Below are 23874 nucleotides of genomic sequence, written 5' to 3'. Positions count from 1 at the left end.
TGCTCAGTGCGCTCTCTCTTACTTTGTCAGTCCGTCAACGAACCTCTGCCCCACAAGACATGGGTTCTGACTCGGTCCTATTTCCTGTTGGTATTTCCAGTTGGAGCCTTGGGGCCTTGGGGGTATGGCGCCCGCCCCAAGACTGGGAGGTTGTGGTTCAAGCCTCGGCTGAGTCATACCTAAGACTTAAACATTGGTACCCGTTGCCTCCCTGCTTGGCGTTCAGCATTAGGGGTTGGAATTGGGGCGTTTGGTCACCTAATGACTCCCAACACCTCAGTTGGGTTGAGCGAGGGGGCTGGGAATCCCCTCCTCTGAATCAATCTCCCAAAGAAAGAGTCAGAAATGACTCTAGCCACTTCCCACTAGGGGGATATGGCTGTGGTATATATATGTATTTCCAGTCCGGTATTGTTCCCATTTAGTTTTGTCCTGTTTAATACCGGTTTCCAGTTTTGTTCCCATCTATTTTGGTCCTGTTTATTATTCTCTCCAGTTTTCGTTCCCATCTTGTTTGTCCTGTTTATTTTCGATATCCTGTTTCATTATCTATCCTGTCTGTCTGTCCTGTCCTGTCCGGTATCGACCCCATCTGTCTGATATCAACTCGGGCAATCGGAATCGATCTCGTCAGTCTCTGGCTTCCTATCCTTTCAGGCCAGACTGCTGCCTAACGTGCATGACTCCCCATTTCCCGTAAAATAAAAGGCTTGTGTGAGAACGTCACGCGTTTGGGTCCTAATCCTGTTCTGGTTCTTAACAAATGTTCCTAGGAGCCTTTATTGTCGGGGGCTTTAAGCCCCTGGTAGTGTCACCCATGGCAAACAGGTTCGAGGTGAGGTGCCAGACAAAACGCAGACAAAACCGAGAGTGCCTGGACCAGATGGGCCACCGGCATTCCGATTAGCAACCCGAGCGGCACGGAAAAGATCGAGGAATAGATCCAGCGTCGAAAGCGCAAGCAAGCGGGTGATGCCATTTGAACGCCGATTGATTTTCATTGTCTCTGCAGTCAAGAAGACGCAGCAGCCAATCAGCATCGTCTACGTGCCTTCGCATTTGTACCACATGTTGTTTGAACTCTTCAAGGTACAGTAACTCCTACGAAACACACACGCCCATAGTTTTCTTATTTTGACTAAATATTATGTCGTCTGTCGGCAGAACGCCATGAGGGCGACGATCGAGACACACGAGGAGAGAGATCTGCCCCCCATCCAGGTGCTGGTGTCTCTTGGAGGAGAAGACATGTCCATTAAGGTGTGTACAACTATACGTTAGAGTCCCTCATGCCACGAGTGAACACAAATCACAGACAAAACACAGAAGATAAATCAAAGGAATAACTGTTTTTAGCGCCTCTTTGTTGCAGCAGATATGTATTTGAGTGATTCTCTAATCAGTAGTAAGGAGTAACAAGTTGCATTTTACTCCGTTACATTTACCGTATTTTCCGCACTATAAGGCGCACCTAAAAGTCTTATTTTTTTTCAAAAGCTGACCATGCGCCTTATAACACAGTGCGCCTTATATATGGCTCAATATTAAATTCGCAAGGTCTCGCAACTACGAGAAACAGCCGCCGACTCCATTTTTCGCGCTGTGCATACTGGGAAATATTAAACGATTGGTAGTTGCCGGGGCTCGTGTTGTATTTGTTTACTAAGTGGCAAAATGGCTACCCCATTAAACTGCTTAATTCATATTCAACAAATACAGTATTTGTCTGAATCCAGGGTTATGACTGGTGAAGATGTAAAGCACAATTTACCTTAAACAAACGCAGAATTATTCAGAATGTCACGTTTGAGAGAGAGAGAGAGCGAGAGAGAGAGAGAGAGCGAGATTCTCTTTCATACGTGCATTTGTATAAGAAAATGGCTCCTGTTAAGAGACACGCGTACAACGCCGAGTTTAAACTCAAAGCGATCAGTCACGCAGCACAACACGGCAATAGAGCGGCAGCGAGAGAGTTAAACTTAAATGAATCGATGGTACGGAAGTGGAGAAAGGATGAAGATAAGCTCCGCCAAGTAAGGAAAACTCAACAAAGTTTCCGTGGCAATAAAGCAAGATGGCCAGAGTTAGAGGAGACACTTGAACAGTGGGTTGTTCAACAAAGAGCGGCAAGCAGAAGTGTCAGTACGATAACTATACGTATGAAGGCAACAGCGCTGGCACAAAAACACTGGACGTGTTGGATGGCCCATTCACTGAGATATGGTCAATTCGAACACAGCAGAAGAAGAATTCGAGGGATTCGTCGATGAGGAGCTTATAGAGTGATCTTTGTTTTTCTTTTGTGTGTTTACGTTTTACATTTTACAGTTATTATGTTATTGCTTTGCACTCGTTGTTTTTGCACATTACGAGTGTCACTTTATTGCGATTGCACTAACGTTTCATTTAAAATAACAGTATCAGACGTTTTTTTCTTTGCGTGTTGACTAAATGGACAAAAAATAAAATGATATGTCGATGTTGTTCAAAGATGTGTCACGAAAATGCTTTACCTCAGAGAAAATAATAAAACGGCTGTTTATTTATTTTGGGAGTGAATGGAGTTGTGGAAAGCTTGTTTGTTAATAAAGTTTGACCTTTTTGAATTTTTTGTTGACATTCCCTTGAGCGTGGCAACATCTAGAGGTTGCATAAAGTAACTACATTCTCTACTGTAGTCAAGTCGTCACATTTATTTACCGTAAATAGCCCTTAATCCCAAAAATGTCTCGAAGGACTGCACAGGATTACAATTACAAAATTGCACAATTACCTGATCTTAAACCAGCATGCACTTATAGCGCCTTATAATGGGGTGCGTCTTATGTATGGCATAAGTTTTAAAATATATCATTCATTGAAGGTGCGCCTTATAACATGGTGCGCCATATAGTGCGGAAAATACGGTACTTAAGTAAGTATGGCACCATTTGTACTTCTAGGAGTATTTCTAAATGACTACTTTTTGCCTTTACTTGAGTAGATTTGTGAAGAAAAAACTGTACTCTTACTCCACTATATTAGGCTACTTCGAACCTGTTAAATGTTCACGAAAATAACATCGACACATAAATAACAAAAAGAAAAACAAAATATTTGTTGACAATCGGCTGTAAAATCCAATAGAATTCATAATCACGTAAATGTAAATGGTCTACATTTATATAGCGCTTTCCAAGTCACAGAAGACCTCCCAAAGCGCTTTACATTGTGCTTCACACTTACCCATTCACACACATTCACACACACTGATAACGTTGTCAGCCATGCAAGGCAACTACCTGCTTATCGAGGGCATAAGGGATACATTGTCTTGCCCGAGCACACTTTGACATATAACACGGGAGGAGCCGGAAATCAAACCTGCTACGTATATTTTGACTAATCGTTTCAATGTATCCTTTTGTAATCTAATTTTGTTTTTTAATCTTTGTATGGCTAGTGATCATTATTTTAATTTTCTCCATTGAGAATTATGTTGTTTTTAAATATATTTAAAATTATTTTATTATTATTATATGTATAATTTCTATGTTTCAATTTTTTATTATATTTTTGATAATTTTTTTTATCATTTAATTATCACCATTTTCTTTGTTTTTATCAAGTTTAGCCATACATAATATATATATATATATATAAATATATATATAATGTCACGATTGCCCATTGCCCTCACCTGGGCCCGTTCGTTTGGCGCCAGCTGCTGTTCGTTGCCTGATTGGCTCCCCTCCTATTTAAACTCAGTGCTTTCATTCACTCCTGGTCAGTCCGTCAACGAACCTCTGCACTCGCAAGGCAAGCATTTTGACTCCGGTATCGATCCCGTATGTCCCGTCCTGTCCGGTATCTTGCTCCTGTATCCAGTATCCGGTATTGATCCAGTCTGTCCCGTCCTGCCCAGTATCTTGCTCGTGTATCCAGTATCCGGTATCAATCCCGTCTGTCCTGTGCTGTCTGGTAGCTTACTCCAGGATCAAGTATCCGGTATCGTTCCCGTCCTTCCTGTCCGGTATCCAGTATCCGGTACCGATCCCGTCTGTCCCATCCTGTCCGGTATCTTGCTGTTGTATCCAGTATCTGGTATCGATCCCGTCTGTCCCGTCCTGTCCGGTATCTTGCTCCAGTATCCGGTATCGATCCTGTCTGTCCCGTCCTGTCCAATATTTCCTCGTGTATCCTGTATCTGGTATCGATCCTGGCTGTCCTGTCCGGTTTCGATCCCGTCTGCCGTCTGCCTCTGTGAAAACATAACGCGTCTGGGTCCACCGTCAGTTCGGGTTCTTACTATATTTATGTTAGTGTTTATTTCTTGTTTCAAAATGTCATTATTATTTAATTTCATAAGATTTTGGTCTTGTTTTTCATGAGTAAACAGTGTATTTCTTGTTTTACAAAAAAGAAAACTGGACTGAAGCTCAACATTACAACATTTTCCATTTAAAAAATACGTTCAAATGGAATCATAGTTTAAAAACAATTGTTAAAGTACGATCAAATCAGAGTGGGAAGATCACTATTTTTCCTGATTTTGTTTTTCTTTTTGTAAATATTTTTTTATCATATGCGGCAAATGGCGTGGATGCTTTTTAAATCATTTTTCTCTCAAATTTTTTTTTATTTTGTGCTAATTTTTTTTTTACTGCTTTTCCTCCATCCTATTTATTATATATTATATTTATATTATATTTTTTCTTTAGGAGTAATGAAAACAACAAGAAAATGCCCTGCTCCTTTCACACAAAGTAAACCTTTGTCCTTGTAAAAGTCCACATATAAACAGGCCTGGTCTTGGCCCAAGTCCTGATCCAATTTTTTTGGCAAGCCAACTAAACCAGTCAGCAACAAAAGGCTTCAACCACGCCTGGTTACATAAAACAATTCCAGCATACAAATTAAAATTCTCTGCGGCATAGAGGAAAAAAGTATTTCTAGGTTAAAAAAGCATGCTCAACTGTGAAAAGTTATAGATAAATAGCGCTTATCGCTGTGAATCGTGGGTGTATTTGTATTTTCAATACTCAGTATTGTTGACCATTCGTTTCTTTGTAACAGTGAATTTTCTGACTTCCTTTCATTTTCTCGGAAGTGGCGTACTGAGCGGCGGCATTTGCTTCTCTTCTCGTTTCAAATGTTGAAAGAGTTTGGCTCCCGCTACTTACTCGCTTTGGTTGCGTAATCTGCAGCAGTTTTCTCCCTTTCACCACAAGTATATATCCTCTTCAACTGTTACAAAGAGAATAGAATAGAATAGAATATACCTTTATTTTCATTGTTACAAAATGGGTTAACATATTGTGACAACGAAATTGGGCATGACACTCCAGATTCACAAATTCACAGTGAGGTAAAAAAGCCAAGAAGATAAAGGAACAGAGAAGATAAGGTTATAAAACAAGGATGATAAGTTATAATTTTCACAATATTTACACAATAAATGTCGGCACATAGGGTGTTACATACGGTTTGGTATCGTAATACAGTTGGTACCGTAAGGGTTTGTGCAATTATGCATTTGGTGCAAAAATAGGCATCATAGAAAGACTTATTGTCAGGCTTGGGAAGTAAAGGAATACGATAACGTAATCAGAATACCAAAAAAGGAACGTATTTTTTGCACTATAGGGCGCATCGGGTTATAAGGCACCATAAAAAAAATTTGGTTTTTGTCCTATATTTTCCACACATAAGGCGCACCAGACTATAAGGCACTACTGTGGGAACGTCAACAAAACAGTCAGATAGTTCAGTCAAACTTATTAACCCCTTAACATTTCGACGGCTCGCAAAGAAGCAAATACGTGTCTCAGACACATACGGACTGCACCATGTCACCAATCACTCAAATGCGTCATTCCACATATCATTAGGAAGGTTCAACTCTTGGGATTCAGGAAATGTCAACCATTTCTTAGTTTCTATTTTCTTTTTCGCTGGCAACTGTGTGGACAGCAAAGTAAGAGTTTCATTGGACAGGGAAACGTGGTTCTTTACTGTGCATATGACAATAAAGACATTGAATTGAATTGAATTTAAAAATAGACTCATCGCAGAAACATCAAGATCAGTCTGAAACAAGATACTGGGAAAATAATTGAATGCCTCCATTCATTCACATACTCCTTTACATGTGTCTTACATTTACATATAAATAACGCACTCATAAATGAATTCTCTATTTCAATTCCTGATACTAAAGAGACAGAGAACGATGACAAGAAGTCCCCGGAGTGTGTTGAAAATTTAGAAAGTGAACACTTTGAGTGTTTATAACAATATTAGCTTCTTGATGTTTTTTTTAATGTGAACTAAAACAAAGTATATCTTATCCATCATGGGAAAGTTTTATTTTTCTCAATACACTATACTACGTGGTTAGAACGTGAGTACTTATTTGTCGGCCTACAAGACACTACCTGATCTTGGTTTCCTCTATTTCGTTTTTAAGGTTACATAAATCGTTTATCTTAAATACAATTATTTTTTTAAAATATTTAATTTATTTTGTTTTTAATTAGCGTGTTTGGTATCGGAATGATCCAAAAGTAATCGAAAGTACAGACGCTGCCCTACATACGGACAAGATGGGTTCCGGATAATTGTTCGTAAGTTTAAGTTGTTAGTTGGTTGCTTCAGTGCTATATTTTGTATGAAATGTATGTTTAAGGTTTATATGAGTAACCTGTATTGTTTTGTACTAAAAAATAAACATTTCATAAAATAATGCTTTATAAAAGATAAATAAAGTTAAGTTTGAATTACTTTTGGAAGATGGGCTTCAAAAGTTAGGCGTTTTCTTAATCGGCAGATGGAGACGGGAAAGAACGTAAAAAGTGGCCGAAAAAAAGCGATCCGACCATTTTCTCAACCGCATCAATCTTTCTTATTGCACTTTTATTTCAAAAGAAACGGCTCGCCTCTTCTTCACACTTTACACCAATCATATTGAATGGATGCGCGAGATATTAAACAATAAACATGTCAAAGTTCTTAGCGCGCTGGAAATACAGAATAGAATGTTTACACACAAACGAGTAAGAGGAAGCGGATTTCTTCTTCGGGTGGATGCTGGGTGAGCTTTCACAGCGCCACACGCCGGTAGTGGTGGAAAAAAGCTCTACAGTAATGTCCTGTTCTGCACAATACAAAATCTAACTTACAGCAATGTCTGGATACTTTTCGACATCCCGGAAAAAGATCGTATCTACTGTTTTTCGTAAATCGATTGGTCGTAAGTAATCATCGTAATCAAGTGACACTACTTTAACAGGATTGTATTCGGATTAGGCAACTGATTACATTCTTCTACAGGTAATTAGTAACTGTATCCGATTACATTTTTAAAGTAACCTTCCCTAACTTGCTTGTTGTTGAGGTATTCTTCTGTTTTTCAGGTGAGCGACAAGGGCGGTGGCGTTCCCTTCCGTCGGATCGACAACCTCTTCAGCTACATGTATTCCACCGCTCCCGCGCCACAGATGGGAGAACGCTCCCGTCCGCCTCTGGTGAGTCTACGACGAATCTTCAAATAAATATTTGACATCTAAGGCCAACAATGGTGGTTAAAGGTACATGCGAAACGTGTATTTTGCTCAATTTAATGATTATTTTTACTTTTAAAAAGTTAGAACGTCGTAAAAAATGTTCATTTGTGGATCATTAGTGCTCATTTTACAAATTTTTGGGTTATTTTTCGAGGAAATAATAGCGGGTAAAACTTCAAAAACAGGTTGAAAATAGAGTCAAATCCTAAATGACAGCAGAAATAAACCAATATGAATATCCTGTATTACCTGCTGAGACACGATGACTAAACATTGTGTATTAAAAAACCTGTATCCATCCAACCATTTATCATCTGCACCGCTTATCCTCAGTAAGGTCACGGGGGTGCTGGAGCCCATCCCAGCTATCAGCGGGCAGTGGGCAGGGGACACCCTGAACTGGTTGCCAGCCAATCGCAGGGCACACAGAGACAGACAACACACTCGCTCATTCACACCTAGGGACTATTTGGTTAGGCCAATTAACCTGACATGCATGTTTTTGGAATGTGGGAGGAAACCAAAGTGCCCGGAAGAAACACACGCAAGCACGGGGAGAACATGCAAACTCCACACAGGAAGGTTCGATCTCATGACCTCAGAACTGTGCCGCACACGTGCTAACCACTGCTCCCCCGTGCTGAACCTGTATCCATTTAGCAACAAAATAATTTAAGCTAAAAAAAAAACATTATTCATTATTTTTTATAAAATTTGGTGTGTCTCAAGATTTCTGAATGAAAAAAATGTACCTTGGCAACAATATGGTTGGATAACACTGCAGTAATGGGACAACAAAGGGAGAGCCTTGGCAAAAACCACTAGGCTGGCTGACTAAAAAAAACACAGTTGGCAGCTCGGCTGGGAAGTGGGAACCAACCACGAAAAGTGGCAACGGCGACAAACAGATAACTGCCCAGGAATAAACCAACAGTCACGGCAAAACCAGCGCTCACGTCAAAGTAGCCAGTCAAAGAACACATAGATAGATAGATAGATAGATAGTTAGATAGATGCTTTATTCATCCCCGTAAAGAAATTCACACTTCCAGCAGTATCCTTTTGTTGTTTAGTAACAGATTAACAGGATCGCCTCGGGGTGCTGTGTTGTAGTTTAGCAACAGCGAAGTTAATGACGTCACACGCTAGTCCAAAAGTTCGACGTCCCTGCGGCAGATGGAAATTTTTGTGTTTACATGCCCAGGGTTACACCACCTCGTGTCCACGTAGATAGCGAGTCCCCCTCCTCTCCGCTTCCCGCAGGCTTTCGTGTCTCTGTCTAACAGCGCTGAAGCCGGGTAGCTCCGGGTAGCTCCACGTTAGCGTCCGGGATGGTAGACGTGAGCCACATTTTAGTAAAACACAGCAAACTGCACTCCCTGTACGCTTTGATGTTTTTCGCCAGCACAGCCAGTTCGTCGGTCTTATTTGGTAGAGAGTTCACATTTACCATGATTACGGACGATAACGGAGGCTTATAACGCCGCTAGCCGCTTAGCCTTAGTGCTGGCGCGAGAATTCTTCAGAGCAAGGAGTTGTTCCTCGAATAAATGCATTTTTGTGCGTTAAAACCTATAACGATAGGATAGAAAGTAATCCAAAGTGTAGCTGTCAAACAGGACGAAAAACACCGAAGATAGAAGCAGACACTTAAAACAATAAATCACAAAAAAAGTGAAATAACACGGAGCTGCTGGAAAGGCTGCCGCTCGCGGCGGCACCTATGATGTTATTGGTGAGCATCCAAAGAGTTCCGAGCGGAAAACAAAACAGGAAAGCCGTCGGCAGCTCCAACGCTAACGGGGACTCTCCGGACAAAATGATACCAACCGCAACACATGCTGCGTAAACTCCAAAGAAAAAGCCACAATCGCCTACCTAAAAGAAGGCAAAGGCAAAAGAGGAACGCACGCTGTAACTGCAGCAAACGTACCCCTTCGCAGCTTTTGGAAGTCGAAGCACGCAATTCGGACAAAACGGTCTCAAGGCCCCCAGCAACAGTGTAAGCAAAGTTCCAATTCCACCAGGAATGAGCGCTGTTCACTACAATCGCTGCCTCACACGGTGTGTTAATGGGATTCGCCATTTTGAAAGTGTCGTGTTCCTTCTATGATGTCACAGCTCAACTGCAAACAAGCCAGATGGGTTAGCTTTTCACCTGGGGAACACTACTCATTTTGTGCCATTTTGTGACCAAAATTCTGTTTGGGAATACCTTTAATCTCATATCTTTGTGCGCAGGCTGGTTTTGGCTACGGCCTTCCCATCTCGCGACTCTACGCCAAATACTTCCAAGGCGACCTGCAGCTGTACTCCATGGAGGGTCACGGGACCGACGCAGTCATCTACTTGAAGGTAAGAAGAACCTGTGTGCAAAAAAAACTAGTGATCTGCTTGCTTTTATTGCTGACGATTTTCAAGATTTAATGCCACTTTGATCCAGTTTTCAGACTGAAAGATTAAGGAGCCTTCAAAGTTAAACCCGGTCTGATGTTTTTGGGTTCAGCAAATGGAAAAAGGACTAATCCTATTTAGAGTCAGATTACATTAAAATACAAAATGTGTTTTGGAGGATTCCAAACAGATTAGTGGAATTCTACTTGATATCAATGGGAATCATTGCTTCAGATTATCACGGTGTAGTGGTTTCACTCAGAGAACCAATACTACTGTGAAACCATATACAGTAGATAAATAGATAGATAGATACTTTATTCATCCCCGTAGGGAAATTCACACTTCCAGCAGTCTACCCCGTTGTTTATTAACAGATTAACATGATGCCCTAGGGGTGCTTGTAGCGGAGTGGATGACGTCACGCTAGTCCAAAAGTTCGACATCCCTGCGGCAGATGGAAATCTTTTCTTTGTGAAAATCCAGGGATACACCACCTCGTGTTAGCAAGTCCGCCTCCTCTCCGATTCCCCCCGGCTTTCGTGTCTCTGTTTAGCGGCGTTGAAGCCGGGTAGCTCCGGGTGGCTACACGTTAGCGTCCGGACTGCTAAACGTGAGCCACGTTTCCGCAAAACACAGCAACTGCGCTCCCTGTGCGCTTCGATGTTTTCCACCAGCACTCGATGATCTTATTTGGTCGTGAGTTCGCATTTACCATGATTACGGATGGTACCGAAGACTTATAACGCCGCTAGCCGCTTAGCTAGCTCCGGCTCTTCTTCCACGATAGGCCCCTTCATCACGCCGGCACGAGAATTATTCAGGGCAAGGAGTTGATTCCTTTATTAGACGCATTTTTGTGCGCTAAAACCCATGTCCATAGGATAGAAGTAATCCATAGTGTAGTTGTCAAAACGGAAAGAAAAAAAAACGAAGATAGGAGCAGACAATAAAACAATAGGGCAGCTGCTGGAAAAGGCAGCCGCTCGTGGCAGCGCCGCTTTGAATAATAATAATAATAATAATTTCCTTGTATTGTCATTCTGTGTAACAATGTACACAGAACGAAATGTCGATTGCATCTGACCCGATGCAGCCGCAGCCAAGAGAGGGCGCCGCCGACCACTTTTTAAGTCTTAGGAATGACTCGGCCGGGGCGCGAACCCGAACCTCCCAGTCTCAAAGCGGGCGCCTTACCATCTAGGCTATGTAACACACATGCACATGTAAACGGTGTTAGGAAATAAAATATTAAAATGTACCGGTTACCAAATTGTTCAAATTAGTTATCTGACTCCATTGACCAAACACAACCTACATTCACCTAACAATGCGCGCTCGTTTCTTGAAGGAAAAGATGGACAAGAGACCGGCATTTCCACACAAGGGCAGATTTAATTTCTTAAACAATTGAACTAAGTGAACTCCATCGAATATGGCCGAATTAGTGTCACTCGAGTCTCTGTCGAGCCTCCTCTCTCGATCTCCCTGCATCTTCTCTCGGCCCAGGTTTTTCCGCAAGCCGGGGTGCCGGCTCATCCCATGGGCGTGCCAGGGAAGCCCGCACGTGGGGTCCACCCCCTCGCCTCGATGTCTGGAAAAACTCAGAACATCGCCTGCCGTCCCCCGTCAGAGTCCTGTTATCAAAATTCCCCAGCCAAAACATTCCGCATTTGGAACAGCGTGACCTGAAGCCCACTCAGTGAAAATCTTCATTGCACTTAATAAATGTAACTTGTATTCAATCTCATAAAATCTCTTATCGTCAAATGTATAAAATCCTTCAACGGCCACATTATAGCTTCACATTTCCCGGACCGTAAGCACCCGGACTTAGGAACTCTACAGCTTATTAATGTCCCCAAAAGCAAACATTTCGGCAAAGAAAGAAATCACAATTTTTTTGTCATAAAGGAAGATAGCACTAGATTTGAGAACAGAACAAGACAGAGCTAAAATTCGAAGCAGAACACCCATCACCGAAGATTAAGGCACTAGCTTTTAGAGTACTGTTTGAAGACGCTAGCTTTCAGCGCAGAGGATAATGTAGCTAATTTTTGGTATAGAAAACGACGATGCTAGCTTTTGGCGTAAAACAAGACAAAGCTCGTTTTTGACACAGTAGATGGTAGACAATCGTTTTTGGCGAAAGAGTAAATGCTAGCTTTTGGTGGTACTGATGATAATTCTAGATAATTCAGATAATCATGACGATATCATTTGGCACAGGCGACTCATAGAAAACTCACAAAAAACATTTCAGTGTAGAGCAACTTTTGCAGGCTAGAATTCCTTTTACCGTATTTTCCGCACTATAAGGCGCACCGGGTTATAGATCGCACCCCACAAAAATAGTTTTTGGTCCTATATTTTCCATACATAGGGCGCACCGGATTATAAGGCGCTACAATGGGAACGTGAACAAAACAGTCAGATAGTTCCGTCAAACTTATTACCCCCTTAACATTCCGAAAGCTTGCAAGGAAGCAAATACGTGTCTCAGACATGTACGGAAACAGTGTCTGTACCATGTCACCAATCACTCAAACGCACCGTTCCAAATATCATTCGGAAGGTTAAAGTCTTGGGATTCAAGAAATGCCAAACATTTCTTAGTTTCCATTTAATTTTTTGCTGGCAACTGTGTGGACAGCAAAGTAAGAATTTTATTGTGCAGGGAAACGGGGTTCTTTACTGTGCATATGACAATAAACACTTTGAATTGAATTGAGTATAAAAATAGACTCATCACAGAAACATCGATATCACTCTGAAACAAGATACCGGGAAAATATAAAGCCGCATAGCTCACCAAAGTCAACTTGCAGCCATCACGTTCAATAATGATACGTAACCATGGTCTTCTTACAACCGTGAGTGTAGTAAATCCAGGAGAGTAAAATATTTACATATACAGAATAGCAAAAAATGTTTTCTCTGTGCCGTAGTGCAACCCAACGTGTGATTCACATTCATCTTTTTCGGCCAATAGCAGGCTTTGTTTCGCCCCTTTAGCCCATGTGAGCCTTCGGGGGAAAATCTAGTCGGCGGCTGCTTGCCTTAGTTGCAAGACTTTGTGACTTAATATTGATCCATATTGTTAGAATATGATATAATGAAATTGTGAATGTGTAAAAGTGCCAATAAAATTGTTCAAACCATATATAAGGCGCACTGTATTATAAGGCGCATGGTCAGCTTTTGAAAATCCTTTGTAATCCTTTGACATGCCGTGTATTTTAATGTGGGAATTTTTAAGGTGCTGGTACAAATGACTTGTTTTTCCTATGGACTTAGCAACGACGCGTAAGCAAATTCTGCAACGGGCGTTTTCTTCTGTTCCACGTCAGCTTCGTCAAAACCAAAATAGGTCCAAACAAGTGATGTACCGCCCTTCTTCAGTGCAAGCTTCGTTTCCTTCTCGTTTGTTGACTCTGGGACTATGTTTCTTGTGCCATTATTAAAAGTTGCCTCTGATTGGTCAGCGCTTTTAAAACTCAAACAGTAACAATTCTGATTGGCCAAAACTCCATCACTCACTACAAAACCTTGAAAAAATACGCAATGCTTTGAGGTTTTACAATCGAACTACGTCACATCGCGATGTCGATTCGATTTCGGTTAATCGTGCAGCCCTAACGTGTTGTGTACAAATCCTCAAACAAACCTTCAAACTTCTGACTTCGACTTCGGACTGCCGCCCCCCTACAGCCCCCTTCATCCTCACCGCCCCACAAGGTCTTTCCACCGCCCCCAGGGGGGCGGTACCGCCCACTTTGGGAACCACTAGTGTTGAGTATGACACCATGAAACGACTTTGCTCGTTTTCAGCATAGAAGAAAACGTCACTAGCTTTTGTTGAAGAAAACAAGAGGGGGCTAGCTTTTTGCAAGGAACAAGTGGATGCTAATTTTTGGCGCAGAAGAAGACAATGATGCTGATTTTGGTCGAAGGAGAGAGCGGTTGCTTTCATCATAAAAGATCACAACGCTGATTTGTAGCGTAGGAGATGCTTATTATTAGTGTAGAAGGAATGTTTATTTTTTTGCTGCAGAAAATTATGTTGTTGGTCTTTTTTAGAAAAGAAAACGTACATTTTCGGACAGTGCTAGCTTTTGAAGTAGAACAATGCGCTAGTTTTCAAAGCGTGGCGAGACGGGCTGCGTTGCACGAGAGGGAGGACTGAAGGGGGGCAGGGGGACTGAATCCAACTCGCAACACACAACGAAAAAGAAACGAGGAACAATGACGGGCGGATAATTTAAAAATACAAATTCAAAAAGGCAGCGAGAGGGAACCCCGGCCTGAACTTAAACGTAAAGTCGGGCTTAAGATCTTACCATCAGTCGCTAAAACACAAATCTTTAATTCTACGTTTTTTCCGGTCTCAGGCGCTGTCCACGGACTCCATCGAGAGGCTACCGGTATACAACAAGACGGCGCTGAGGAACTACAAAGTGAGCCAGGAAGCGGACGACTGGTGCATCCCAAGTAGGGAACCTTTGGACTTGAGCAACTACAAGGTGGCTAAGTGACGCTCAAAAACCCCTCAAACTCAGAAAGACTATTTCAAATCATCATCACCAGCACCTGAATTCTCCATAATCAAAGGATCATCCACAAAAGACTTGTTGTCATTCTCTAGGGCATTTTCCTCATGGTGCCCTCGTCATCATCAGCTTTTAACAGACCGTGCCTTGTTGTGTCCATTTAATCGTCTTTTTGAATTTTTTTTTTTTTTAAATAATTTTATTTTCAGCTTGAAGTGTTTGTAAATACTGTAAATATGATAAATATTATGAGGTTGGAATTGATAAATAGGACGACCCATTAGCTCTCGCATGGGTGATTGTTGCTTTTCTAAGAAGATAAAAGTGAGCAGTTTGGAGAAAAGTGCGAGGGTTGTGATTCCTGTGGATGCAACATACACACACTGCGGTGAGTAAGCGCGAAGGCGCGTAAATGTCATCTCGAGCGTGACCGCAGATGGTCGTCTCCTCCTCCGGGTCGTCGGTATCTTTTTGAGCGTGGACCGAGGAGAACTCCTCAGGAGCTCGGCAGATGGACACTTGGAAGAACGTACATTATGCAAAATAAGTCCTTGCTCGACGTCACAGAAGATATACCGACACACTGCACACTGAAAAGACATACATCCATCCAATGTTCCCTCTAATTTTGCAGGGGTCTGAGCGTTCACACAAAGTCGGTGAGCAGCGCTTGAAACAACAGTGAGCAACAGCAATCCCAAGTGTGGCAACTAAGTCATTATCAAACATGTCCGGAACACCTACCGAGGGAGGCGTCCAGGAGGCATCCTTATCAGATGCCCGAGCCACCTCAACTGGCTCCTCTCAATGCGGAGTAGCAGCGGCTCTCCAGATGACTGAAATGAGTCATTTTGAACCAAAAAATAAAATAATTTTGAGTTTTTGTTCACAAAACTTTTCTTATTTTATTTTCGATCACAGCTGTATGATGTTCTTGATTTTAGGCGGAAAGACCAAAAAAGAAGAGCAGTCACGCATGGCATAATTTTGCTTCCTCTGCTTACGCTCTCTGCATAACAAACTGAGGATAGTGGATTGCGGCCATAACAGTCCAGTTCGTTTCAGGCGGGCGACAATGGCACGCTTAAGTTGCCCAAACTAAAATAAAATAAAGTCCTATGCCAACCTCTGCTCTCAGCAATAGTCAACTGGGGATAATGGATAATGCGCATTTCATTTTGGGCGGGCCAGAACAGCATGCCTTTCGACCAAATGTAATATGTGAACGGGCAGTGTTGGGTAGGGTTACTTTAACTGGATTACTTTCAATTACTTTTGGATTACTCCAATAGCAAATATGCTAATAAAAGACAAAAGAAACTAAATATGAATTAAATGACTAAATTTTGTGCAGGCTTGGGGAGTAGCAGAATACATGGAACGGCAAAAATGATGTTGGCAAGCTGTTTGGATTTATTTACATTTTGTTTCTGTCGCATTTTATGTTCGATTTGCCGGAGATCAAAGCCAGGAGAGAAAGCTTACCACGTGTTGTGAGTCATCGTTTTATTCATATTTAGTTTCTTTTGTCTTTTATTAGCATATCTAATAGGTGCAGTTCAAGGTGTCCCCTGCCCACTGCTCGGAGATGGCTGGAATGGGCTCCAACACCCCCGCAACCCTACTGAGGATAAACGGTGCAGATAATGGATGGATGGTGTCATAGTAGTCTGTACAGTGACTTCTCGATTGACTCGATTTGATTATTTACAGCTGTAATGACGTTGGAGAGACACTAGATGCCTGTCTTTTATAATTTTGAAACACTTTTATCTTTTATCCACTCGGTGGCGCCATTGCACCAGCATTGACGAAGCAACAGGTTAGTCGCTGACCCGGTACTTTTTTTCTATGATGTTTGCTGAAAGTCAGAAGGAAAATCCCACTTTTTTCCTTCTATGGTCACAGGCAAACGTTGTCATTCCTCCTCCCACTGAAATCGGCGCCGTCCACTTTTGACTCATCGCCAAAGAATGAAGCGTGCACTGGGAATGCTCGTTTATAGAAAAGAACGTCGTTAAAAAAGAGAAGAAGAAAACAAAGTTTCAATGTAAGGGGCGTGGCTTGAGGTGAGCAATCCGCGTTTCTATTGGCTGAGCGAGTCTCCAGGGCCGTACACGAGGAGGTCCGGCTGGGGAGATTGTGTTTGGCGGTGACGGGACAAGGATGCGATTGTGACTTGACGTTAACGCGTCGGTGGAGAGTTAACTCGAAGAAATGAGAACCTCGGTCACTGGTTTCGCTTGGAAATGAGCGAGAAGAAAGTCTTGGTTGAGGAGTGACGAGCTCACCTGCGGACGAGACGTTGGAGCTTCGAGAAAGGGAACCTCAAGGCGAGCGTGATGGCCGAACACGAGAGCCTGGAGTTCGGCATGGCCGACTTTGTTCTTCTGGACAATGTCTCCATGGAGGACTTCATGGCCAACCTGAAGCTCAGGTAAGCGGAGCAACAGGTGCTCACCTCAACCCCGAACCAAAGTTTGTGGGTGGAGGAGTGGGACTGTGACGTCATAAAGGAAGGACCCTTTGATGTTTATGTACGAGAGGGACGTTTTGACCGGTTTCCTTTGATGTAGCTCTTGTAGAGAATCTCAAATTTGTAGGATTTTTTCTTGAATGTGTTTAGAAATACTTTTTAAAGGGACACTGTGTCATGTTTCGTTCATTTGAATACTAAGCAAACATACCTGAACTTTCAATAATCACCGGCTATTGAAACCATCCGTCCGTTAGTTATCTGCACCGCTTATCCTCAGTAGGGTCGCGGGGGTGCTGGAGCCCATCCTAGCTATCTTCGGGCAATGGGCAGGGGACACCCTGAACCGGTTGCCAGCCAGTCGCAGGGCACACAGGGACAGACAATTCGCTCGCTCATTCACAACTAGGGACAATTTGGACCGGCCGATTAACCTGACATGCATGTTTTTGGAACGTGGGAGGAAACCGGAGTGCCCGGAAAACCCACGCGAGCACGGGGAGAACATGCAAACTCCACACAGGAGGTTTGGTTTCATGACCTCAGAACTGTGTCGCACGCGCGCTAACCACTGCGCCGCCGTGCCTATTGAAACCATTAGTCGAATAATCAAATAATTCTTCATTTTTTCTCCAATAGAGCATGAAACTGATTAATACCAATTTTTTTTTCAATAGAAGAAAACATAAGTTGAGAAATTTGCATCTCTTTTACACAGTGGATACCCATTAGTTCCCCGCCATGGTTGTCAGATCTACTAGTCAAATAATCCCCATTGGTGCTTTAAGTAACATTATTTATCATTATTTATCATTTTTGTACATTTCTAACATCTCCATAGAGGAGAAGTTGTGAACCTTTTTGACTCAAATATTTAGATTTTTTTTTCTTCAATAAGAGCCACACTTTATTCAGTGCATAGAGAAAGTACTTTGGGTTTATTTGGACTTCTTGCGCGGGATGCAAAGCGTTATGTTTGGCGTGAGAGTAACACTGCTCATCGGCCTGAAACACTATCCCCACTGTCAAGCATGGTGGTGGCAGCATCATGCTCTTGGGTTGCTTTTCTTCAGCAGCAACCTGGAAGATCGTTAGTGTTGATGGAAAAATGTATGGAACTAAATACAGAGAATGGGGTGCAGGTCCGTTCACCTTCCAACAGGTCAAGGCCCTAAACGTAAGGCAAACTCTAAAAAGGAATGGTTTGAAACTAACAATATAAAAGTGTTACAGTGCATTGTAAATGCATTCTATTTTAAGACCAAATTAAACAAAGATGCTAAATATGCTTATAATAAAATATTGAACTTTCAAACAATGCACCCCACTTTTAACTCAGTGTGTGTTGTTTTTTTACCAAGTGTTATTACAGCAACCTTGCAAAAATATCTGTTCTTTATCAGGAGTAACGCTAGCATAATATTCTAAATAAATCATACATAACTCTTCTTGTAGTGTACAATTTTTGCAATTTCAACAAACTACATTTTGTTTTAAAATATCTTTCCTACCATATTTTTAAACTTTTTAAAAATGTATTATGTTTAATTCATGTCATGATTACTGATGTGACACACCTGTGCCCCGCTCCTTTGGCGCCAACTGCCTCGGACTCTGATTGGCTCTCTGTCCCTATTCAAACCCACTCCTATCTGTTCTCGTTTGTCAGTCCGTCTGCGAACCTCAGTTTACTCTAGGCAAGCCTTTTTCGACCCTGACTCCCACCTGTTTTTTGCTCCCGTCCGTTCCCCGGCTCCGACCCGTTTTTTGATCCTGACCACGTCTCCTCTCCTTTCCTGGCTTTCAACTCGTTTTCGACCCCGACCACGCTTTTGCTCTCCTGTCCCGGCTACTGACCCGTTTTTCCGTTCCCGACACCGCTATCGCTCGCCACTTCCGCGTTCAGAGCGACCTGCTTCCAGCGCCCAGCGATCACCGGATCGTGGGTGCAACCCTTTCCTTTTCTCCAATAACACTGAGAGAATTGTAACGCAAGTGGGTCCTGTCTCCGTTCTGGTCCAGACAATTCAATTATGTAATAATTTTGCACATTACATGCAAAATGTACAATAAACTAAAGCTGCCCTGCCATTGCACCATCATAACATTTCAATTAAGTAGAATAAGAATGGATGTCTCTACTCCCTTCCAAACGCAATAAATCACTTTAATGTAAGACAAGTTTTGGTGGTGACGGCCCCCTCCCACAGAAGCTCTCAGTTCTCTCTTTTGGTTGTATTTTCTTTCCAATAGTCTACCGGGCTTTCCTATCCTATGCAAAAGCATCCGAGAAGTGTATGGAAAGACATTTTCATCAGATACCCCGACAATTGCCAATCGTCATGCAGGAAACCATACCGAGATTTATACCCGGCTCGTTGATCTCTTAAGCATAGCTTGACGGTGTTTTCCCAGGCAGCGTGCACAGTAGCCAGACGGATAGCAGGGCCAACTCTGGGCCTCATTTTCCCGCCCGATAGTTTCTGTCTGCTGGTTTTTCCCTAAGCTCGGGCCGGAGATGGCGTGTGCAGATTGTTATTTGCTCTGGGCGTCACCAAGCGGGACCGCTTCCCATTTTCTCCCCCCCGCCCTATTCCCGTCATATATGTGAGAGACCCCGAGGGCACAACCGTTTAGTTTTATTTTATGAGTGAGGATTAGGGCTGCAACTATCAATCGTTTTAATAGTCGACTAGTCACCGACTATTGAAAGGATTAGTCGAATAATAAGATGATTCTTAATTTTTTTCTGAAATATAGCATGAAACTAATTTAATTATGTGGAAAATGATAATCAACACAAATGGGTATGACTAAAAATAAATGTGTGGTTGAACTTATAGCATATTTGTACCAAAATGAAAATCTAAAACCAATTAGGCGCAGTGCTCGGACAGTAGGGACATAAATCCATAAATAAACCTCTGTCAGTTTTTCAAGGACAGGCAAATAAATAATGAATTAAAATCATCCATCCATCCATCCATTATCTGCACCGCTAAATATAAATAAATACCTGACTCTGAAATAAATATGTCAATATAAAGGAAAGACCCTTTGTTTATGCACGAGAGGGATGTTTTGACCGGTTTCCTTTGATGTAGCTCTTTCAGAAAATCTCAAATTTGTTGGAATTCTGCTTGAATGTGTTCAGAAATACTTTTTAAAGGGACAGTGTGTCATATTTGTGTCTTCTTGTGATACAAAAAAAATCATTTAAATACTAGGCTAACATACCTGAAATTTCAATAATCACCAACTATTGAAACCATCCGTCCGTTATCTGCACTGCTTATCCTCAGTAGGGTCGCGGGGGTGCTGGAGCCCATCCCAACTATCTTCGGGCTCTGGGCAGGGGACACCCTGAACTGGTTGCCAGCCAATAGTAGGGCACATAGAAGACAGAGAACTCACTCGCTCATTCACACCTAGGGACAATTTGAACCGGCCAATTAACCTGAAATGCGTGTTTTTGGAATGTGGGAGGAAACCGGAGTGCCTGGAGGAAACCCACACAAGCACGGAGAGAACATGCAAACTCTACACAGGAGGTTCAATCTCACGACCTCAGAACTAACCCGCACATGTAAACATTTTTTCATCTATGTAAACCAAGAACAGGCCTCTTAGCAGCAGTAGAACTGTAAATACAACAAATATGATGTGCATTTTGTGAAGTACATTCACAACGTCTGTGACAAAATAATGTAAAGGTGGGGTGCATCGTTTGAGGTGTCCTTAAAAAGCTGACAGTTGAATATTTTCCCTATGAAGTATGGTAACAATGCCCACCTCAGTTCAAAGAGCCTTTATATATATTTTCCCAGTGCGACTATCTGCTTTCATCTTACTTTTACCAACACTGTTTTAGGACTTGCAACACAATAGGTAGGAGGGGTGGGGGGGGGGGGGGGGGGGGGGGGGGGGTTGGAGAGTGACCTTATGTTTATCGTTGCAGTTTTTTGTTAGCGTAGCAAATAAATGGTAAAAGTAAGGTAACTGTTGTGATTACCGATTTGGAGCACCAGCGGCGGCTTGATTGGCGCCAACAGCCCGGACAGCTGATTGGTGGACACTCCCTTTTTAAACCCCCGGCTTCCTCTGGGAGGCTGTCAGATAGTTGCAAACTGTTGCCTTCTGCTCAGTTAGCCGTCTAGTCCGACCCCGTTTTTGCTAAAGCCTTTTCCTGCCTGATCTTTGTTACTGACCTTGTTCTGGACCTGATCACCCCCGTTCTGCCTGCCTCCTGGTACCGACCTTGATTACGAACTCGATATCGCCTTTAATCTCCAGTGTCCTGTGTCCGTTTCTGGCCTGTGACAGAAATGCTTGTTTGAAGTACAGTCCAAATACCAAACCAATCATTTGAAAAGGATAAATAAGATATGCACGTACTCATGAATGAGACTGCGATCATGACTTTAAGCCAAGAGATGGCGGCAGAGAGTACCCAATTTTCGAATCAAAAGGTTTTAACAACTGACCTTGGTTGTTTTTAGCGTTTTAACAACTAGCGTTTGTTCTTCAGACTGCATGCATTTCATTTTACTACAGCCACAATAAGCATGTAGTCTTTTTATTCTCCGTTTCCACGGGATAAAACAATCCCAAATTTAAGACGTTTTGATCTATGTATTTGGTGTTGAACCAACCGTTTGTTTTTTATTTTATGGCTTCAGACAGAGAAGCTATTGGACATGAGCGCTCTTTGCAGAGATTATATTCATGATGCCTCAGTCTGTTGGGAAAACCACAATATTCGACAATGAATTGGTACCTCTACTTAGTAATACATACGAATGTTTTAGTTTCCGAAGTACCTAAATGGAAAAATATTGCCTCTAGTTACAAAGGCGTTTCAGGCTATGAAGTCAAAAATACAGTACAGTGCGCGCTGTTATTAGCTGCTTCCAGAGTATCCCAGCATGCTCTTTGTGTCACCATCACAGAGTTCAGGGACGTGAGGAGGAGGGTTTCCGGCAAAATAGCGGGGAGGAAGACGCAGCCTTTATTCAATCAGCCCAGATTAAATACATTTTAGCAAAATCCAATGAAGTCTCGGAATTTGTGGAATGGAATCACTCGGAAAAAAGTGTTAGCAAGTCGAGCTATCGCTCATTATGATGACTTCTGCCTCGCGCATTTTCGACAGATTGTCAAAAGTCGGAAAAATTTAGTTTTTGAAGAAACGCGGGGAAAAAAGTAAATGAATATTTTTTATGATTTCCTTTATGCTTTGTTCTTTCATACTGTGTGCCTCTCGTATTATGTTTATCGTGCAGTAATCTAATTGAAGAATGTATTTGTTTTTGTTCTGATGCTCAATAATGATTTATTGAAAAAAATATACTTTTCTTTTGCGGGGCTTAGAACGGATTAGCGCGTTTCCATTTAAAATGCGTCTCTACTTACGAACTGTTACAAGGCTATTCCCAGAATAAATTTAATTGGTAAGTAGAGGTACTGCTGTTTTTTTCATCGATTTTTGTCAACAGTGTCGACTAATCGTTGCAGACCTATAGTGAGGACATTGTGGTTCAGGTCTGGCGTCGATCTAGACGGAAAGCCGGCCTGGATTCGCTCGGATTCACAGTCGAGCGATTGCGATCTCGGAATAACTTTCCCGTTACTCCACGCCCGCCCTGCAGTTTGTCTGAGGGTGCAGCGGTGCCCTCTCTTTTGGGGACAGATGGTCGGCGGGATAAGGGTTTTCTTTCCTGATTGGTTGCTGTCTGAATGTCTTTATAAGGCTGCGGCCCGCAAAGCAAATAATTACAGGATCGGCTGTTTGTTTTAGTCTCACAGGAAGTCCCGGGAAAAGGGCGGGGCCAGCCTTGCCACCCTCCGTTCCCCGACATATTCTCACTTGCTCTTCCAGTCCAATGGCATTTTTCGAATCGCTCCGCTTGGGATCTGTGTGCCCGTGGCTTTCTGAGAGCTTGGAGTGGTTTGACCTTTAAACTGTGGAGAGGTTAAAAGAGAAGGAGGAAAAAAAATAGCCGACATTTCCTGTCTGTGGTGCTCCGCAGGTTTCAAGAGTTTCCTCACTCTTGTCTTGCTTTAATCCCCATCCCTCAGAATGTCATCAAAAGTGGTCATGAGACGGGCTGGGTTTTCTAAAATTTGGACCACAATCTAAACTTTTTTTCTTTGTATTTTGGCATGACGTATTTTAGGGTGATGAAGTGTTTTCTGTAAAAATTGCTCACATGAATGATTACCGTGAATTCCGGACTATAAGCCGCTACTTTTTTCCCTAACTTTCAACCCTGCGGCTTATTCAGTGATACGGCCAATTTATGTCATTTTTCTAACGGCCGCTAGCGGCGCTCGAGTGTTGCTACCATTAACTGCCCTGTCAAAGCTATACTATTATTATTAAAGCTTTGAAAACTCTCTCGGTGTACCATCTTTCTTTGTAAATATGTGTAACCCATGTATAATATGTATTTGCAACTGTATATTTTTGTAATGTATTTATTTGTATTTATTTTAGACACTTATTCTGATTTGCACGAGTGAACGAAAAACGAGGGGCGGAACAAACGCGGTGTGCCGAGTTTAAGTGGGGACCGCTAAAGGTGAGGGACAGACAAGGAAAGAAGAGGGGGTGAAAAGTTGTTTAAAGAAAAAGGAGTTGCGTGAGTAAATGTGTTCATCTGATATAGTTTTCCCACCCTTACCTTTATAAATATACACTTTTTTCCATGGATTACTTTCAACGGGACCCGGACTCTGCAGGTCTGCATCAAACCTTAAGTGCCGGTATCATTTTCCGTTCATTTTGCCGGCTGTGATTTTTGGACTGTGGACTTTGATGAAGGACATTTAGTTTCAATTGCGGGACTTGAAGTCGGGTTTGGGTTAATTTTGTGTTTGTGTTACATGTTTAAATGTGGGCGCATGCGGC

General features: G+C 42.3%; 2 protein-coding genes across 2 annotated transcripts in view; both read left to right on the top strand.

The window, feature by feature from the left end:
- Positions 1-14834, top strand: part of pdk2a (pyruvate dehydrogenase kinase 2a) — a 28291-nt gene extending 13457 nt beyond the window's left edge. The window contains exons 7-11 of the mRNA XM_088323587.1: positions 1013-1089; positions 1165-1260; positions 7395-7505; positions 9786-9899; positions 14330-14834. Coding sequence (XP_088179713.1) covers positions 1013-1089; positions 1165-1260; positions 7395-7505; positions 9786-9899; positions 14330-14473 — 542 coding nt within the window. The 3' untranslated portion in view covers positions 14474-14834. The remainder of the gene's footprint in view (positions 1-1012; positions 1090-1164; positions 1261-7394; positions 7506-9785; positions 9900-14329) is intronic.
- Positions 14835-16409: 1575 nt separating this feature from the next.
- Positions 16410-23874, top strand: part of myo1d (myosin 1D) — a 75954-nt gene continuing 68489 nt past the window's right edge. Inside the window, exon 1 of the mRNA XM_088323362.1 lies at positions 16410-16925. Coding sequence (XP_088179488.1) covers positions 16831-16925 — 95 coding nt within the window. The 5' untranslated portion in view covers positions 16410-16830. The remainder of the gene's footprint in view (positions 16926-23874) is intronic.

This window comes from Urocampus carinirostris, chromosome 19 (genome assembly GCF_059441175.1).
Source record: "Urocampus carinirostris isolate Australia breed hairy pipefish chromosome 19, RoL_Ucar_1.0, whole genome shotgun sequence".
In the NCBI taxonomy this organism is placed as follows: Eukaryota; Metazoa; Chordata; class Actinopteri; order Syngnathiformes; family Syngnathidae; genus Urocampus; species Urocampus carinirostris.
Note: the sequence above shows the minus strand (reverse complement) of the source record. Positions and strands in the feature narration are given on the sequence as shown.